This window comes from Gasterosteus aculeatus, chromosome 7 (assembly GCF_964276395.1).
Source record: "Gasterosteus aculeatus chromosome 7, fGasAcu3.hap1.1, whole genome shotgun sequence".
In the NCBI taxonomy this organism is placed as follows: domain Eukaryota; kingdom Metazoa; phylum Chordata; class Actinopteri; order Perciformes; family Gasterosteidae; genus Gasterosteus; species Gasterosteus aculeatus.
The window spans coordinates 20,529,333-20,543,864 of record NC_135694.1 but is presented as its reverse complement, the minus strand read 5'-3'; the positions used below and the strand labels follow the sequence as shown (position 1 = coordinate 20,543,864).

Sequence of the window (14,532 nt, the reverse complement as noted above, 5' to 3'; positions counted from 1 at the left end):
AGGTGGATACAGCAGCTACACAGTGAATGGGGGCTAATGCGACCTTTACTCACACACCACAGAATACAATATACACACCACGGCTCTCTCTCTCTGGACAGCCGCAAGGCTTCTGTCCTTTAAAAAAAATGATAAACATAAAAATACTTTTTCATGATTCTAAAAAGTTTTGAACATTTTTAATCAATACAATTGCAAAATGTGAATTACTCACAGTGACGGACCGAAAGCAATTTCATTGCACCGACTTTTACTGCATGATTCGGGCTCTGCAAGTTCAACCGAAGGCCTAATCGCAAATGCTAGCTGGCAGGTGAGACAAGTCCAAGGAGCGGCGCGCATAACTAAAGAACAATGTAATTTTTCTCTCTGAGTCGTCTGTTTCCACTCTGAAGTTGTTTCGTGTTTCCTTACTCAAACAGGCTAATGAGCTAGCTATAAGAACATGAACAGGTGCTCCGGATTGTGCAGTAGTCGATCTTTTCTGCCCCCACGTGGCTTAAAAGCGTATTACAGCTTTAATATTGCACCTCTGACAAAAATGACTGCAAAGCATTTGTTTAAGAATGTATTTTAATGTTTTCCAGTTCAGATACACAACATACAGTGTGTAATAGCCTCTATTTGAAATAGAAATATTAACTTGAATTCTTTCAACTCCTTCTGGTCATTATGCTCCCTCGCAGTATCTTGAGCTTCAAGCAGGTTACTGAATCAGACTAAATGAAACAGACAAACAGGTGCAAGCCTCCACTTTACCATTCCGGCACAAAATGATGTAATAAGAAGATATCGGAATCCTTAAAATGCCTTTTTATTTTTATTTTTCAGATTTTCTTCCTTACCTTATGCCAACATCTTAACTGTAGTGTAAACATGTAAACTTGGTGAGTGTGCTTCCGGTATCTGTTGGCTGTCGAAAGGCTCGTTTAAAGAACAAAAAAAAAAAAAAACCCACAACAACAAATGTCTTTGTAATGCTGTTTTTTGAAGAGTGGGCAACTCAAACTCACATCAAACAGCTGGGCCAATAATCACGTGAACACCATGTGCAGACAAAAAGACCATCAGGATCGGAGTCTGAAATAAGACAAAAAGACCACAAAGCGTTTCACAACTTTCCAATTACATGTTGTACTGCATTCACAATGCTCAAGACAATGTGAGACACTAGCAATTAAACCCAACGGTATCACAAGTAAAATTCCGTGATTGGCGGCCTGCTTTGAGGACATTTGAAACATCCGCCCTATCTCGTTTTTTTTTTCAGCTTCGTTTTCTGAAACATCCCCATTTCCCTGTCCTTCATCAGTTATTTGCAGCTGTTTTGGGCTTTTTAACCAGTGAAAGGACACATTTCACTCCAAAGCTGCCTTCATGATTGATGGGATAGTGCCAAGTGAGTATGTTATATATGCAGTAAGAACATTTTTATCACCACTATATCTATGCCAACCTGAGCCGTAAGCATTCCCCTGCGTGTTCACGTTGACCTCAACCATGCTGTGATTTTTAAAAAAATGATTCCCGGATGTATTCACGTGCCCTTTTGGCGTTTGCTGCGCCCCCCTCCCCCCACCTCCCGAGAAATAAAGGAGAATCAAACGTAAACGTAGAGTGCTAAAATCATGGAAGTCACCAAAACTTGCACCTGTTGTCACAAAGAAAATATTCTGCCAATCACTCAAACCAAACGACAAACATAGTATTTACAAATTCCAGTTGGTTCTCTTACACTTATAAAATGTACAGTTTGTTTCAGGTGATGGTTTTTGTTCTTTTGTCCTTGCAGCTCGCTCCAGCCCAGTGTTGGAGGGGATGGCAGTCTGGCTCCAAAGTGTTGTTATCCTATGCAGACAGGATACAGAACAAGGAGGGAGGGATGGTTCCCACTTGCCTTGCTTTGGTGATACATGGTGCACGAGTAACGTCTGTCATTAAAGATTTAGCTTCTTTTTTTTTTTAAACCAGGTGTTTCAAATGCATCCTCTGTGCATTGACAGATGTCAGCGTTTCCTCATCGCCATTGGAACCACTGTCACCATTTGTCCAGTGATGTCCTAATGTCACTGAGAGTTTTTTTTTTTTCTTCAGAATTGTCCAGCGTGTAACCCGTCCTTTGTGTTCAGTTGTGCGAAAGATGTGAAACGCGCGTACGAGGCTTTCCCACCTTCTGACCGTCATAAATATATCTTATCCTCTCTCCCGACTTGCAGAAGGGAGAGTCATGAAACAACGTAAGAGCAGACGAAAAAAAAAAAGGTATCAAGCAGTCTTTGAAGCATGTGGTCAATGTCAGTCGCAGACAAAAACCTTATAGAGACTATTCACGTAAAGTAGTTGTTTCTTTTTTTTTTGTTGCCGTAAAGTAAAAGAGTGCTATCTTCAGGCGAGATCGTAGAGACAGTGACTTCAAACTTGGAAGTTCAAAGGGCAAAAACAGAGCAAAAGAGGGGAGGAAAGAAAACGGCTTTCATCAGTCTTTCTGGTAGTTTTAGGACAGCCTCAGTGTTAGGAAATGAAAAAAATAAAGAGGAAATATTTACTCCCTTGTTATAATCATAGTTTTACACAATATTCATCTCTTAATACTTTTCTGAAGTACCACAAAGTGCAGCTGATATTAAAATAGAAAATGAAAAGGTTTTTCAAAGTAAAATGAAAATGGATGAAGAACAAGGCAAATCATCAAAATGACAAACAAACTTGTCCGTCCACACTCTTTATGAAAAAGAAAACATCATGCAAATATCCTAGACAGCAAAGTAGTTAATAAAACTTTATATTCTTTTTTTTTTTCAAAAATATTGAATCTGATTTCCCTTTAAAGAAGAAACCAGCCACAGTGCAACATTGAGTGTAATACAAAAAAACAAAAAAAGAAGTGTGTGGATCCAAAAGAAAGATGAAGGGGGTTGGCACTTTTTATGATGGTAATTCTTTTTGTAAGATACAGTCAGTTTGGACCTCTCCAGGTGGTCCACTGGACGCCAGTGAAAGAGGAACTTTATCACAGTACTTGGCACCAAGAATGCTGGTAAAAATGAGATATCAGAATATCTTTTTTTTCATTCATATCCTTACAATTTATTAATAATACAACATTTACATTTGTGTTTTTGTATAAAAGACTCCAAAAGGAAAAAAGAGTCTAGAATTGATTGCGAGAGAAGTGGAGATGGAAATGAATTATGCCGGTGGTTTAATAAAAAGAGCCACAAGGGCAGATATGCAGAGAGAGGAAAAGAATGTGGCAGCGAAAGGAGCAGAGCCGTTAAATGGGCTGAGATGGGGATACAGACAGAGAGGCAATGAGTGAGAAACAAATAAAGTAATGGACATGATTAGAGCCTGTGTGTGGCGGAGATGCAGAGAGTTTTAATGGGCAGCCTGGATTCCAGGTCGCGTCCCACAGACTGAGTAGGATTCAGTTATTTCCTGTACCGCCCCACAGTTGAAGGCCCAATCTGGAAACGTTTGAAAGCGGCATTTGTGAGTTTGCAGGTTTTAAGTAATGGCATAAAAGCCGAATTAACAGGCGCATCAATTTGTAAACAGGAGATATAAAGTTTTTGCTGACAAATTCTTATTTGAACGTCAAATAGCACTTTCTAGTAGTTCCAGTGCTGTCAATACATAGTCTCCAAAATCGGAACACAGAGACAGCTGTTGGGACATGGTGTGTAACGGTGGGTGCCACATTCCAGTTCCAGATTGGGCCTTTAAAGCTGCAATTTGTAAGTTTCAAGAAATCACTTCTGTCAGGCAGCTTGTTGGGACGTATGCCGCTTCACTCTGAGCCGCTCGCTTCTGTGTCATCTTCAGACTTAATAAATGGAAGTGAACATACTTTTTTTTATGTCAAACATAGTTTTACACTGACGCAACAACACATGTGCAAAACAACTGAGCCACACATACGATGTCTGACTGATTGTGATCAGCTGGATTCCTCTTTCAGAGACAGCTACAAGCTTAAAGCTGCGTGCGACGGCTCACCTAAGCGCGAGATACTGAAGGAGCGTTGAGGGGGGCGAAGCGGTATGTACTAACGATGACAGGCTTTTGGCCGAGGAGTTCTTTAAACAACTCCCCCTTGAAATATAATTAGGTTTTAGAGGCATTTCAACTGCTTAAAATCTTACAAACTGCAGCTTTATTTGAGGGCTTAATGAGAAAAGACAAAGATATAGTAAGGAAGAATATAGGTGGGTGAGAGCGGGGTTTGTTTGTGTGGCGCGTCTCTGTGTGCCCAGATTGGGGGGAGCAGAGGTGGTGCCTGGTCCTATACACGGGTGGTGGAGTGTTGGTGTGGCAGGGCATTGTTGCTGTGGCTGGGGACCGGTGTGGTGGAGGGGGCCGGCACGGGGGGATACGTGTTGAAGGGGTGCAGGGGCTGCATGCTGCTGATGGTGCTGGGGATCATGGTGATGGTGTTGGCTGTCATCAGTGGCACGTCCTCGGGCGCACGTCGCAGGGCCAGCGTGTAGTCGGGGGGGCACACCGGAGGCCGCAGGGGTTCCAGGTCGCCGTGGACGCCGCGGGACGGCAGGGGCGTGCCGTGCTCCAGCTCCACCCTCTGCTGCTTCATCTGCAGCGACATCAGCTCCTCCTCCTGACTCAGCGCCAGGTCGTTGTGCGGCGGCGACCCCACCACGCCCATGCCGACGCCCATGCCCATGCCCATCGTGGTGACGCGCTGCGGGGACAGCCGGCGGTGGCGCCTCTGCATGAGTTCGTGGCGCTTATCCCGCTTGTAGTAGAGCGCGGCAAAGGCCAGCATGTTGAGGAAGAGGAGCGAGGCGCCCACAGCCACCGTGACGCTCAGCTCGGTGGAGTAGTCCCTCGTCTCGTCGGGGAAGGGAGAGAAGCGGGGTCTCTCTGAACCGTAGGGCTCGGGGTCAGGCGCGTAGGTGGAGATCACGGGGTGTCGCGTGGAGCGGGTGCCAGGGCTGGGAGGGCCCTTCCAGCGGTTGGGGCCTCCGGGCGGCAGTCGCGTTGTGATGGAGCTAATGATTTCCTTGTGGAGGCTGTGAAGATGTGGGACCAGCTCCAGCCAGAAGGCCACCTTGTTGGCTCGGTAGTTGTCTCTCACGCGAGGCTTCAGACCGATATGCAGGTACTGCTTGTCTTTGGAGCTGAACTTGGTCCAGATGACCTCTTCAAAGCGGTTGGGCTTGGTGTGGATGAAGGTGGTGTCCTGAGGAACTGGCAGGTTAGGATCCCTGGAGGAGGGATATAGAAGAAAAACAACAACAAAAAACACTCCGTTGAGAAATATTATCCATGACAATGTTTTACGCCACTCAGTCCCAAACCAAACATCCAGAAGCTCAAAATATTCTCTTAACCAAGAGAATAACTAAACCTGAATAATTCTTTAGCCACTGGTAGTAATTCAACAATTGAAATCACCATTGTGTTACACATTAGCTTGTGTATTACCCCAACCCTTAATGAGATAAATGCACTTGATAACAGAGAGTAATTAACATACTAACCCTGTCTTGGCAAAATTGGTCCAGTATGTCATGACGACAGCACTCAGCATTACATCGTTCTTCGAGAAGTTACAGGGAAACAGGTCAGTGGCTCCCACCATGGGAATCCCAAACACATAGGGGATCTCATCTCCGTGGGCTGCGTCTGCCCACTCTGGCCTGGCCTCCGTCTGACAGTGGTGGTGGAAGGTGTAGAAATAGACGGGCGACTGGAACTCAGCGTGCAGTTTGGCGGTAGCAACAGCCGGCGCCACCCACTGATGGTCCGTGAACAGAGCCAGGAGGGTCTTCCTACGCATGTCACTGTTGTCTCTGTCGGCCCAGTCCGTGTACATGAACTTTATGGTTTCCCTCAGGATGTCTTTACCTTGAAAGAAATGAACAGGAGAGTGAGTATATACTGTTACAGGACCCTGAACCTATAACCCAATTACATGTGTTGTAGATCACCTGACGGTACTCAACCAGTCAAATGTCTGTCTATCAATTGGCACTGTGGCTTACATGAGATTTAAACACGGAAGTGCCTGAACAAAAGGCTGAACATATATTTATATATATATTTCTTAAAGTAAAATAGGGCGGTCTGACCATCAGGGTATCCATATAGATTGTCCACAAAGTTGGAGATGGTGTAGTCAAAAGAGGATGCTGATATTTCGTCTTCTCCTTCACTGTCATCCACAAACTTCAAGCCCTCTCCCTGGTTGACACCCAGCAAGATGTCGTAGTTCAGGAACTCGCCCTGTTGGCACCACAAAGCACACACAGCATGACATGACAGCATAGAACGCAGCGGGAACGCCGGGGCACAATATGAACCAACCAAACGGCAGGAAAAGATCAAGAGAAATATCCATCTGGAAAACTGGATGCCATCGTGGACTTGATCAGGTCACGAGTTTCCCAAGAAAGGTCACATACGAGTTCTTGAGACACTCACAATATGCAGCTCAACAAATTCTCCCCCGACAAGAAACAAGGCTTTCATTCACTGGATGATGTCCAGTGACATCAGCTCTGACCTGCTGCATGAGGATCTCAGGGTCATCAGGCACCACGTCCCCGTCAACCACAGGGCCGAAGGCGATGTGGTAGCGCGCAGGCTGGATGTCTTGATCCACCAGCTCCCGGAAACTCTTCCTCCTCAGGCATTCCACCAAATCAGCCATGTCCCCGAGAGTGCAGCCCACCTTCTTTGCCAGGATCTTGGTGTACATCGTCGGTCGGTAGTTGACCGCCCAGCTGGAGATGGCGGATCCGCTCTGAGCGATGGCCCTCTGGAAGAGGCCTGCACAGAGAAGGACCGTAAACAGCAGATATAGCTTCAAACCTTATTTCTCTCGGAGTTCTTTCTCTCTGACACACTTTTGCTAGCAACTGATGGCGCCTTCAAGGCCTTCCAGTGGGTGTGCTCAATAATGCATATGTTGGAGGAGGAGAAATTGGAGAGTAATACATAGGCAACAAGATGAAGTAGAAATACCACTGCTTTCCATAGCGGCAGAAAAAATGCGTTTCTCTTGCAGAGTGACGGTGGTAATTTGACACACGGCAATATGTTTAATGGCTGTCTTGAATGAGAGACGGCAAGAGAAAGAAAACTGCTCGCACTGTTGCACCGCTGCGCTGTTATGTAAAGGGGCTTGCTGTCCCTCAGTTTTATCTGCAGATTCTGTCATTAATAATTAAGCCCCCCCATATTCTGCATGTGCCCCACCCCCGCTCCTCTCCCTGTGAAATCAATTAAGAAGCCTCTCAGCTGCAGCACAAGCTCTACCCCTCATCTCATCTCTCCTCTGCGCGCACAAACACGCATGCACGCACACACACACACACACACACACACACACACACACACACACACACACACACACACACACACACACACACACACACACACACACACACACACACACATTAACAACTCACCCACCAACTTTACTCTTCTGCACTTTGTGGCGTTACAGCCACATTTAGAAAGGGATTTGAAGACACTTTTTGCCGCAAACAACACATAATAATAAAATGGATATTTAATGATCATCATTCGTCATGGGACCAAAAGCTCACAAAAAGCAGAAAACAAAAAATGATTACGCAAACTGTTACAACATTAACAACAGATCAGAGCGAGAGGTATCTGATTCTTACGGGGATTTTGTAGTAGGGAAACAAATGGGCCAATGAAGGTGCCATAAATGTTAATAACACAGGATATGTTTTAAATACAGCAACTTCTGCCAGCACCCACCATCCAATCTGAACACGAGTGCTTGTGAACTATCAATCTTTGTACATGGACAGCACGCACTACGGCCAACATTAGCTGGCCAAGTGAAAACATTTAACAACTTGGTCGATATTACCCAATAATTGAAATGCTTTTCCACATCCACCTGAATTATCTCTGACAAAAAGAATCGTCTCTTTCCAGGCACACGCACAGGATTACGATAATCTCATCAATGTGTACAGTTAAGTCTTTTTTTTTTTTATTTGGTCTGCTCAAGGTCAGTTATTTAAGGTTAACAGTTCAGCAATAACATAATCTGAATTCTTGGTAAAATATAAAGTGGCATTCACCTTCTGATACCTACTCACATTAGAGGATTAATGATCAAACATCTGGTGGGTATTTTAGAGATCTGCCATTCAAAAACAAAGGAGGTGCCATACAGTCCTTATAAGTAGTAAGACTTTAGAGGTGTACTAGGGGTTGCATTGTGGACAAACCAAGGTTTATTAGACTTAAGACCTATTTGTATTTATTTTCACTGTACACATCCAACAACATTCACCACATAGGATAAGGAGGCAACACTTAGAAGGATTGTATTTTATTACTATGCTTTCAAACAAAGAATAAAGGAGAAAATGGAAATTGGTACTGGAAAAATCCAGTTATAAAACTAGTGAGGGCCCCTCACAGTAACACATTTTCCAAATGCACATTGATCATGAATAATAACTGTTAGATTAGTGACCAAACAAAAAAACATACAAATGTCACTGTGTGGTTAAAAGTAGTTTAACCATACATTTCCCTGTTCACCAAAACTTGCCTGCTTTCCACACCTGAGTCACTTATCCGCAGTGGAAAATGTGAAACGTGAAAAAGTGTGAATAAATTGAGCAGAGTTTGCAAGATAAAAACGTTGTTAGCCGTGAAAATCCCCTTGAAAACCTTAAATGTGAAAACATTTGACTTTTGTACAGAGTGAGAAATGCATTTTACCAACTAACATAATCTCTATTCATTGTTTACTTGTGACTGAGGGATATATAAATGTTATTGTCCTGGCGTTTATGATTATTTCTGTTTTTCCTTCACCATGCTGGTGTGGGGTTCTGTGAACAGAAATACTACCCAGGTATGATAATATTTAAAAAACTACATACATCTTGAAGGTTATTCTATTGTTTTAGTTTAGTTTATTTAATTTAACTTAATAATTTAATATTTTGTATCTTATTATATTGTATATAACGTGTATATAATGTGTATCTTAATTCTATTTTCTTCCCTGTACATGCTGCTGTGAGGGATCAATAAAGTATCTATCTATCTATCTATCTATCTATCTATCTATCTATCTATCTATCTATCTATCTATCTATCTATCTATCTATCTATCTATCTATCTATCTACATCCCTTGCTTTTGAATTCATATACAGTGTGAATACAAATCTTAAATTCAATTCAGATTTTGCATCAGTGGCTTCTGTCTACATTGGTGAAGCAATGTGACCTTGGAGTAAGTCAAGTTAGTAAGTTCAACCACCAGTAATTATAGTAATATGCTGTAAGTATACTGTATATTTTCATATTGTCCTATTCAGGCAACATTTTATTGGAGAAGGAAAACGCCTGTGCTTATCAATGATCTAATGACGTTATTTGGGATTAAAACAGGGCTTGAGTCCCAAGATGAATAATGGTTTTATGACAGAAAACCAACCTTTCCATCCATCTGTCGACACCAAAATTCTTAGAGTTGATTTTCCGGTGTTAGGCAATAGTTAGTTGAAATCACACTGCAAAGAATTTATTCAACTGCTACAGAAACAGCTGGAGTCATTATACAGTGTCAAGGACTTGGGTTTTTTACTACATAGAGTGCATTTATTTTGTATTTAACGCTGATCAGATTTATTTGCGACACTTAGTGTTAAATTAACTCTTTGATAGGTTTGAAAAATAACTGTACACCAATGTCACAATTCTTGGTGTTGGGTTTAACTCTACGTACAGTGTATTTAACACTGAGCAGATTTACTTTTGACACTTATTCCGAGTTAAAACTTCATTGAGTGTTGATTTAACACTGACAAGATTGGGACAATATAAACACCAGCTTAAGAGTTAAAATAGAATCTCACAGTCAATAAGTCAGAGTCAATTTAACTCTCTGAAATTTCAATCAATTCAATCTATGTGCAATTTTGTGTGTATGTGTGTGTGTGCGGTTGGGGGGTGTATATACATACATATATGTAAACACATATACAGTACATACAGGCATCCACTATTTGTGGCAAATGTGTGTGGGTGTGTGTATATATGTGGGGTGTATAATATAATATAATATATATATATATATATATATATATATATATATATATATATATATATATATATATATATATACACACCACACCATATATATATATATATATATACACACCCCACACACACCCACACACATTTGCCACAAATAGTGGATAACTCATCTATGAATATTGCCTCCCCTCACTTAGGGGAATAATATTTAAGAAATAATAATATATATATATATATATGACATTTTTTTCATCAGGTTTAGGCTGTTCGTTGAAATAGCTATCATGCTCTGTGAAGAAATACACTACCCACACTGTCCTGAAATGTTAATCCCCTCTGAGCAGGGTATTCGACGACCGATGGGACAATGACAGCGAGGGGAACCTTACCCTCGGAGTGGTGTGAGAGGATGAGAAGGTTCACACAAGCGGCACCGGCTCCCGAGCCAAAGATGGTGATTCTTTCTGGGTCTCCTCCAAAGTGGCCAATGTTTTCATTGAGCCAGCGCAGGGCCTGGATCTGGTCCAACAAGCCATAGTTCCCCTTAGCAGACTGGTCCCCTGTGCTCAGAAACCCTGCAGGGTAAATTAGATCAAACAAAGAGTGGAAAAAGAGAAAAGGAACTACTGATTATGTGCAGTGGGAGAAGCAGGGCAGGTATAGAGGAGCCCAGGAAAAAATATTAAGAGATAAATGATCCCACACAAACAGACGATATCCTCCTGTCGTTGTCAGGAACTTCTCAGCCTCCAACTAATTTCAAGTCTGAGGAGATTTCACACGGAAAGCTTGCCAAATTACTAATTTTTAATACCCACGCTTGAAATACAATGCGGTTAAGAGAACGTGTCAGCAGAGAGAGGAGGAGAGCAACAGAAGCCATGTTTCACCTACTTCCAGGACATGTATTTACACAGTAGGTGCACACCCACAACAAGAAACAATAAAGTGAACAAAATAGCTCACGCGCACAAAGGCACAGGCACACAAGGGGAATTTCCCCCAAACAAAACAGAGCTTTTAAAATGTTTGACGGTTTGGATGATTTCAGAACTCAGAAAACATCTAAAATGATTTCACTAAACTTTGTAATTGTCAGATTAGAGGTTGTGAGTGAACGACACAATGAAAAAGGAAATTAAAAACCATCTACCTACTCATCTGAGTATCTCAAAACAACGGTTGATTATAAGATTTTCTTTAAACATGTTTTTGTGCCGGTTGTAATACATGCAGAGTTTGAATGGTGTTGAAATGGCAGTCCGTCATTCACTGACTTGTTCACACATTAACCGCTATGTGAAGTTAGACAGTATGTGGCGGGATCAATTTCTTATTTAAAACTAGGAGGGTTAAATATTATTTGTCAGGTTCTACACAGTACAACCATGCTAAATGTCGTATAATAATAATACATATTTAGTTATGCAGGGATATGAATAGTATTATCTAGTTTACACAAAAAAGGTCGTAGTGTCATGGTCAGTGTGTCCTCATCCTCATTGTCACCTGTTCAGGCTAAAAACATTTTGTAAAACAATTTCGGCCTAAGGAGAAATCTGCAAGTGATATTACTGTTCTGTGCTTTACTACTGTGTATAATTGTAGTATCCTTAGATCAACCCAGCAAAGACGGGCTCCTAACCGGATGTGACTCTGACGTGGTGACGGAGCAGCGCTGACCTGTGCCACATATCAAAACCAAAGGCACGAGGAAGTGTCTGCTCCACGGTTGCTGAGCGGCCTGCCATAGTTGCCTGGCAACTGTCCAGAGAGCTTTAGGCAAAATGATATGGACAGACACACACACAAATTCAAGAACTTAAATATTCAAGCACACATTTAGCTGCATACATGACACGTGAACACAGTTGAGTGTATGAAGTAGCATGCTAGCTTGAGCTAGCGCCTGCTGCCGCTCTCTTTGCAAGGACAACACCAACGAAGGGGAATTTGCTTTATAGTTCGCCACCGAAGTCAAACACGTTCCCTCTTTCTCTTACAGTAAGTTTTCTCTCCGATCACCCCTCTCCCCCTCCATCTGCTGAGCTGGGCTTCCTACTGACTTTAGCGCTGATAGCAGCAGTTTATGAGGCTGAACTCATGCATATTCAACACTTGCTTTAGGTAACAGCCAAGGAGCTGAGGGGCGAGTCATCAACCTCTAAGTAAAGAAATGAATGGATGAAAGAAAACAGAGTCAGTGGTGAGTAAAAGAAGGAGGTACATTAAAAGAAATATTTACAGTACGGTATCACCCAGTGTCCTACAAAAAGGCAAGATCTACGTGATAATAACTGCTGCCGTGGCTCAGATATCTTTCCTGTCATAGTTGAAAAAATCTTTCAAAAAACAACATGTAATGAAATCATGAGAGCATAATGCACACTACCACTGAATGCAAAATACATGGTAGGAGCACTTAGTGTTCCTCTAATGTACGCTGATGAGATGACTCATGGTGAAAGCCATTATCCCTTATAGGCCTATATTGTATTGCATCTTCAACTGGAAGATGTATTACTATAAAGAAAGACATGGGTCAGAAAGATTTTCTTTTAAAAATGAAGGTGTGTCACGCTAAAGAAAAGGGTCAGCAGCTCAGCTTCAAGAGGATGTTTTTAGTCTTTTGCGCATTTATTTCATGTTCTACATTGAAAAGCTTGTTTCAGTGCGTCCTCTGTTGACCATTTCAGCACTGAGAACGAAGATCTGCATCGATCACAAAAAAAAAGTCCAGAACTGAAGAGCTGTTATTCTTTGGAGTGTTTGATGAGTGAGAAGGCAACATGCATTCTGTAGAAATGTTCCAGGTCTGAACAGAATGATTGCAGTGGGTCACTGAAAAAAAGAATACGGGAAAAGGAAAGGGAGGCTATGGGATCGGGGAGGTAAATTAAGGAAAAAGGATTTAAATAATTAGTTATTAAACTGAATGTTGCTACTGTCAGATCGTACATGAGAGAAAGGTGAAAGAAATATATTAAAGGGAACATTATCGTCGATTATGAGAGGTGTAAAAAAATGAGAGGAATTTTCATATAGAATGTGCACTTGTGTACACAGAAAAGATGATTGAAGAGAGAAAACAAATATGCTTTTCATGTTGTGACTCAAAAATGTGAGTCACAACATGAATCAAGCAAAAGTGTAGGCACTAATACAAAAAAGGGAATAAAAACCTGAGCAGATGGGGGCTGTCTCCTACAAACTCCAGAGTAAAGAATCTGCAACGATGATTGAAATGAAGTGGATTTGATTATTCAGTATCAGTCGCCAACCTTGGGGAGTATCTACCGTGTCTGCGAATGTAAGCGTGCATGAAGTCATCTGCACTGTGCGCACTTTACGCCGATAACTTTGCGTCATATTTTGAACGCTTTTCAAAGGTTCTTCTGTCAATCAAAGGAGTCTGGTACAAGTTGGTGAATCCTGTAAAGGGCATTGAAACAACATGAGCAGAGATTATGGAAAAAACATAGTTTGAGTTATAATAGACAATGTGTGTATCTGCTAAAAACAGGGCAATTATCAATAACATTTTTGTGTCGTGATAGACTAAAAGTCTAAGACATTGCTAGCAAACCCTTCTGCTGCTCTACTTCCCCTTCTGCACCTGGATCAACAATATTTATACACAACTATGTTAAATCTCGTTGTTGGCGCTGGACGCTCAATCGGACGAACAGCTGGCAGGTCCATTTCAATTGCCTATCACTCTGTAGGTCAACCATAACCAAAATGAAGTTGTGCTGTAATTAAGCTTTCTCCTGCTGAACCAATGTCAGTTCACCGTACCCCCATAGTCTTCCAATGTCATTGCATTTATTACCTTACTTATCTCACTAAATGTTATTCTCAAAGGTCCATTCAAATGGTACCAAGCTGTGTAGTAAAACTTGGCTGTCATGCATGCTTGAAAAGCAATGCTTCAACCATTAGACTTACAAAAAAGCCTTTTTGAAGCTTTTCGAAGATAGTTCAGTTTCAAATATTACTTATTACTGATGGAAATCAGTCCGTTTGAGTTAAAACCTTTTAGTAAACAGAGCCTTGTTTTCACCAACCAAGACACCAAGACAAATCTATCGATACAGACTTATAGCTAGTAGATTATGGATATATGGATATACTCCATATCTCTGCAGTCTTATCCAGTAGCGTTTATTTTAATATGGATATTATACCGGCTATACAACATGTTGTTGATGAATCATGTCAACGCTTTGCCAGAGAGCAGCTTGAATGAATGGCAGTAAAGTTGACTGATCTGGTTACAACTTGACACCATTTCTATTTCCTGAATTTGTTTCAAATGTTGGCCAACTGGCATCATTAAGGGTACGTCAAATAATTACTGACCAGCAATCTCTCCCAGAAAAGAGTCCATTTTCTACATCCCTAGATATAGTTGGTATTTTAGGTACTACCTTTTTGAGTTTGATTTTGTTACTTTGGCAACTGT

At 41.7% G+C, this 14,532-nt stretch overlaps 1 protein-coding gene across 2 annotated transcripts in view; it reads right to left on the bottom strand.

Moving 5' to 3' along the window:
• Positions 1 to 555: 555 nt before the first annotated feature.
• The window catches only part of nlgn2b (neuroligin 2b), a 49,225-nt gene continuing 35,248 nt past the window's right edge, over positions 556 to 14,532 (bottom strand). Inside the window, exons 5-9 of one of the 2 annotated variants that reach the window (XM_040179585.2) lie at positions 10,457 to 10,642; positions 6,527 to 6,792; positions 6,093 to 6,246; positions 5,502 to 5,868; positions 556 to 5,225 (exon numbers count right to left, since the gene is read on the bottom strand). In XM_040179585.2, coding sequence (XP_040035519.1) covers positions 4,286 to 5,225; positions 5,502 to 5,868; positions 6,093 to 6,246; positions 6,527 to 6,792; positions 10,457 to 10,642 — 1,913 coding nt within the window. In that variant the 3' untranslated portion in view covers positions 556 to 4,285. 2 annotated transcript variants of the gene reach the window in all.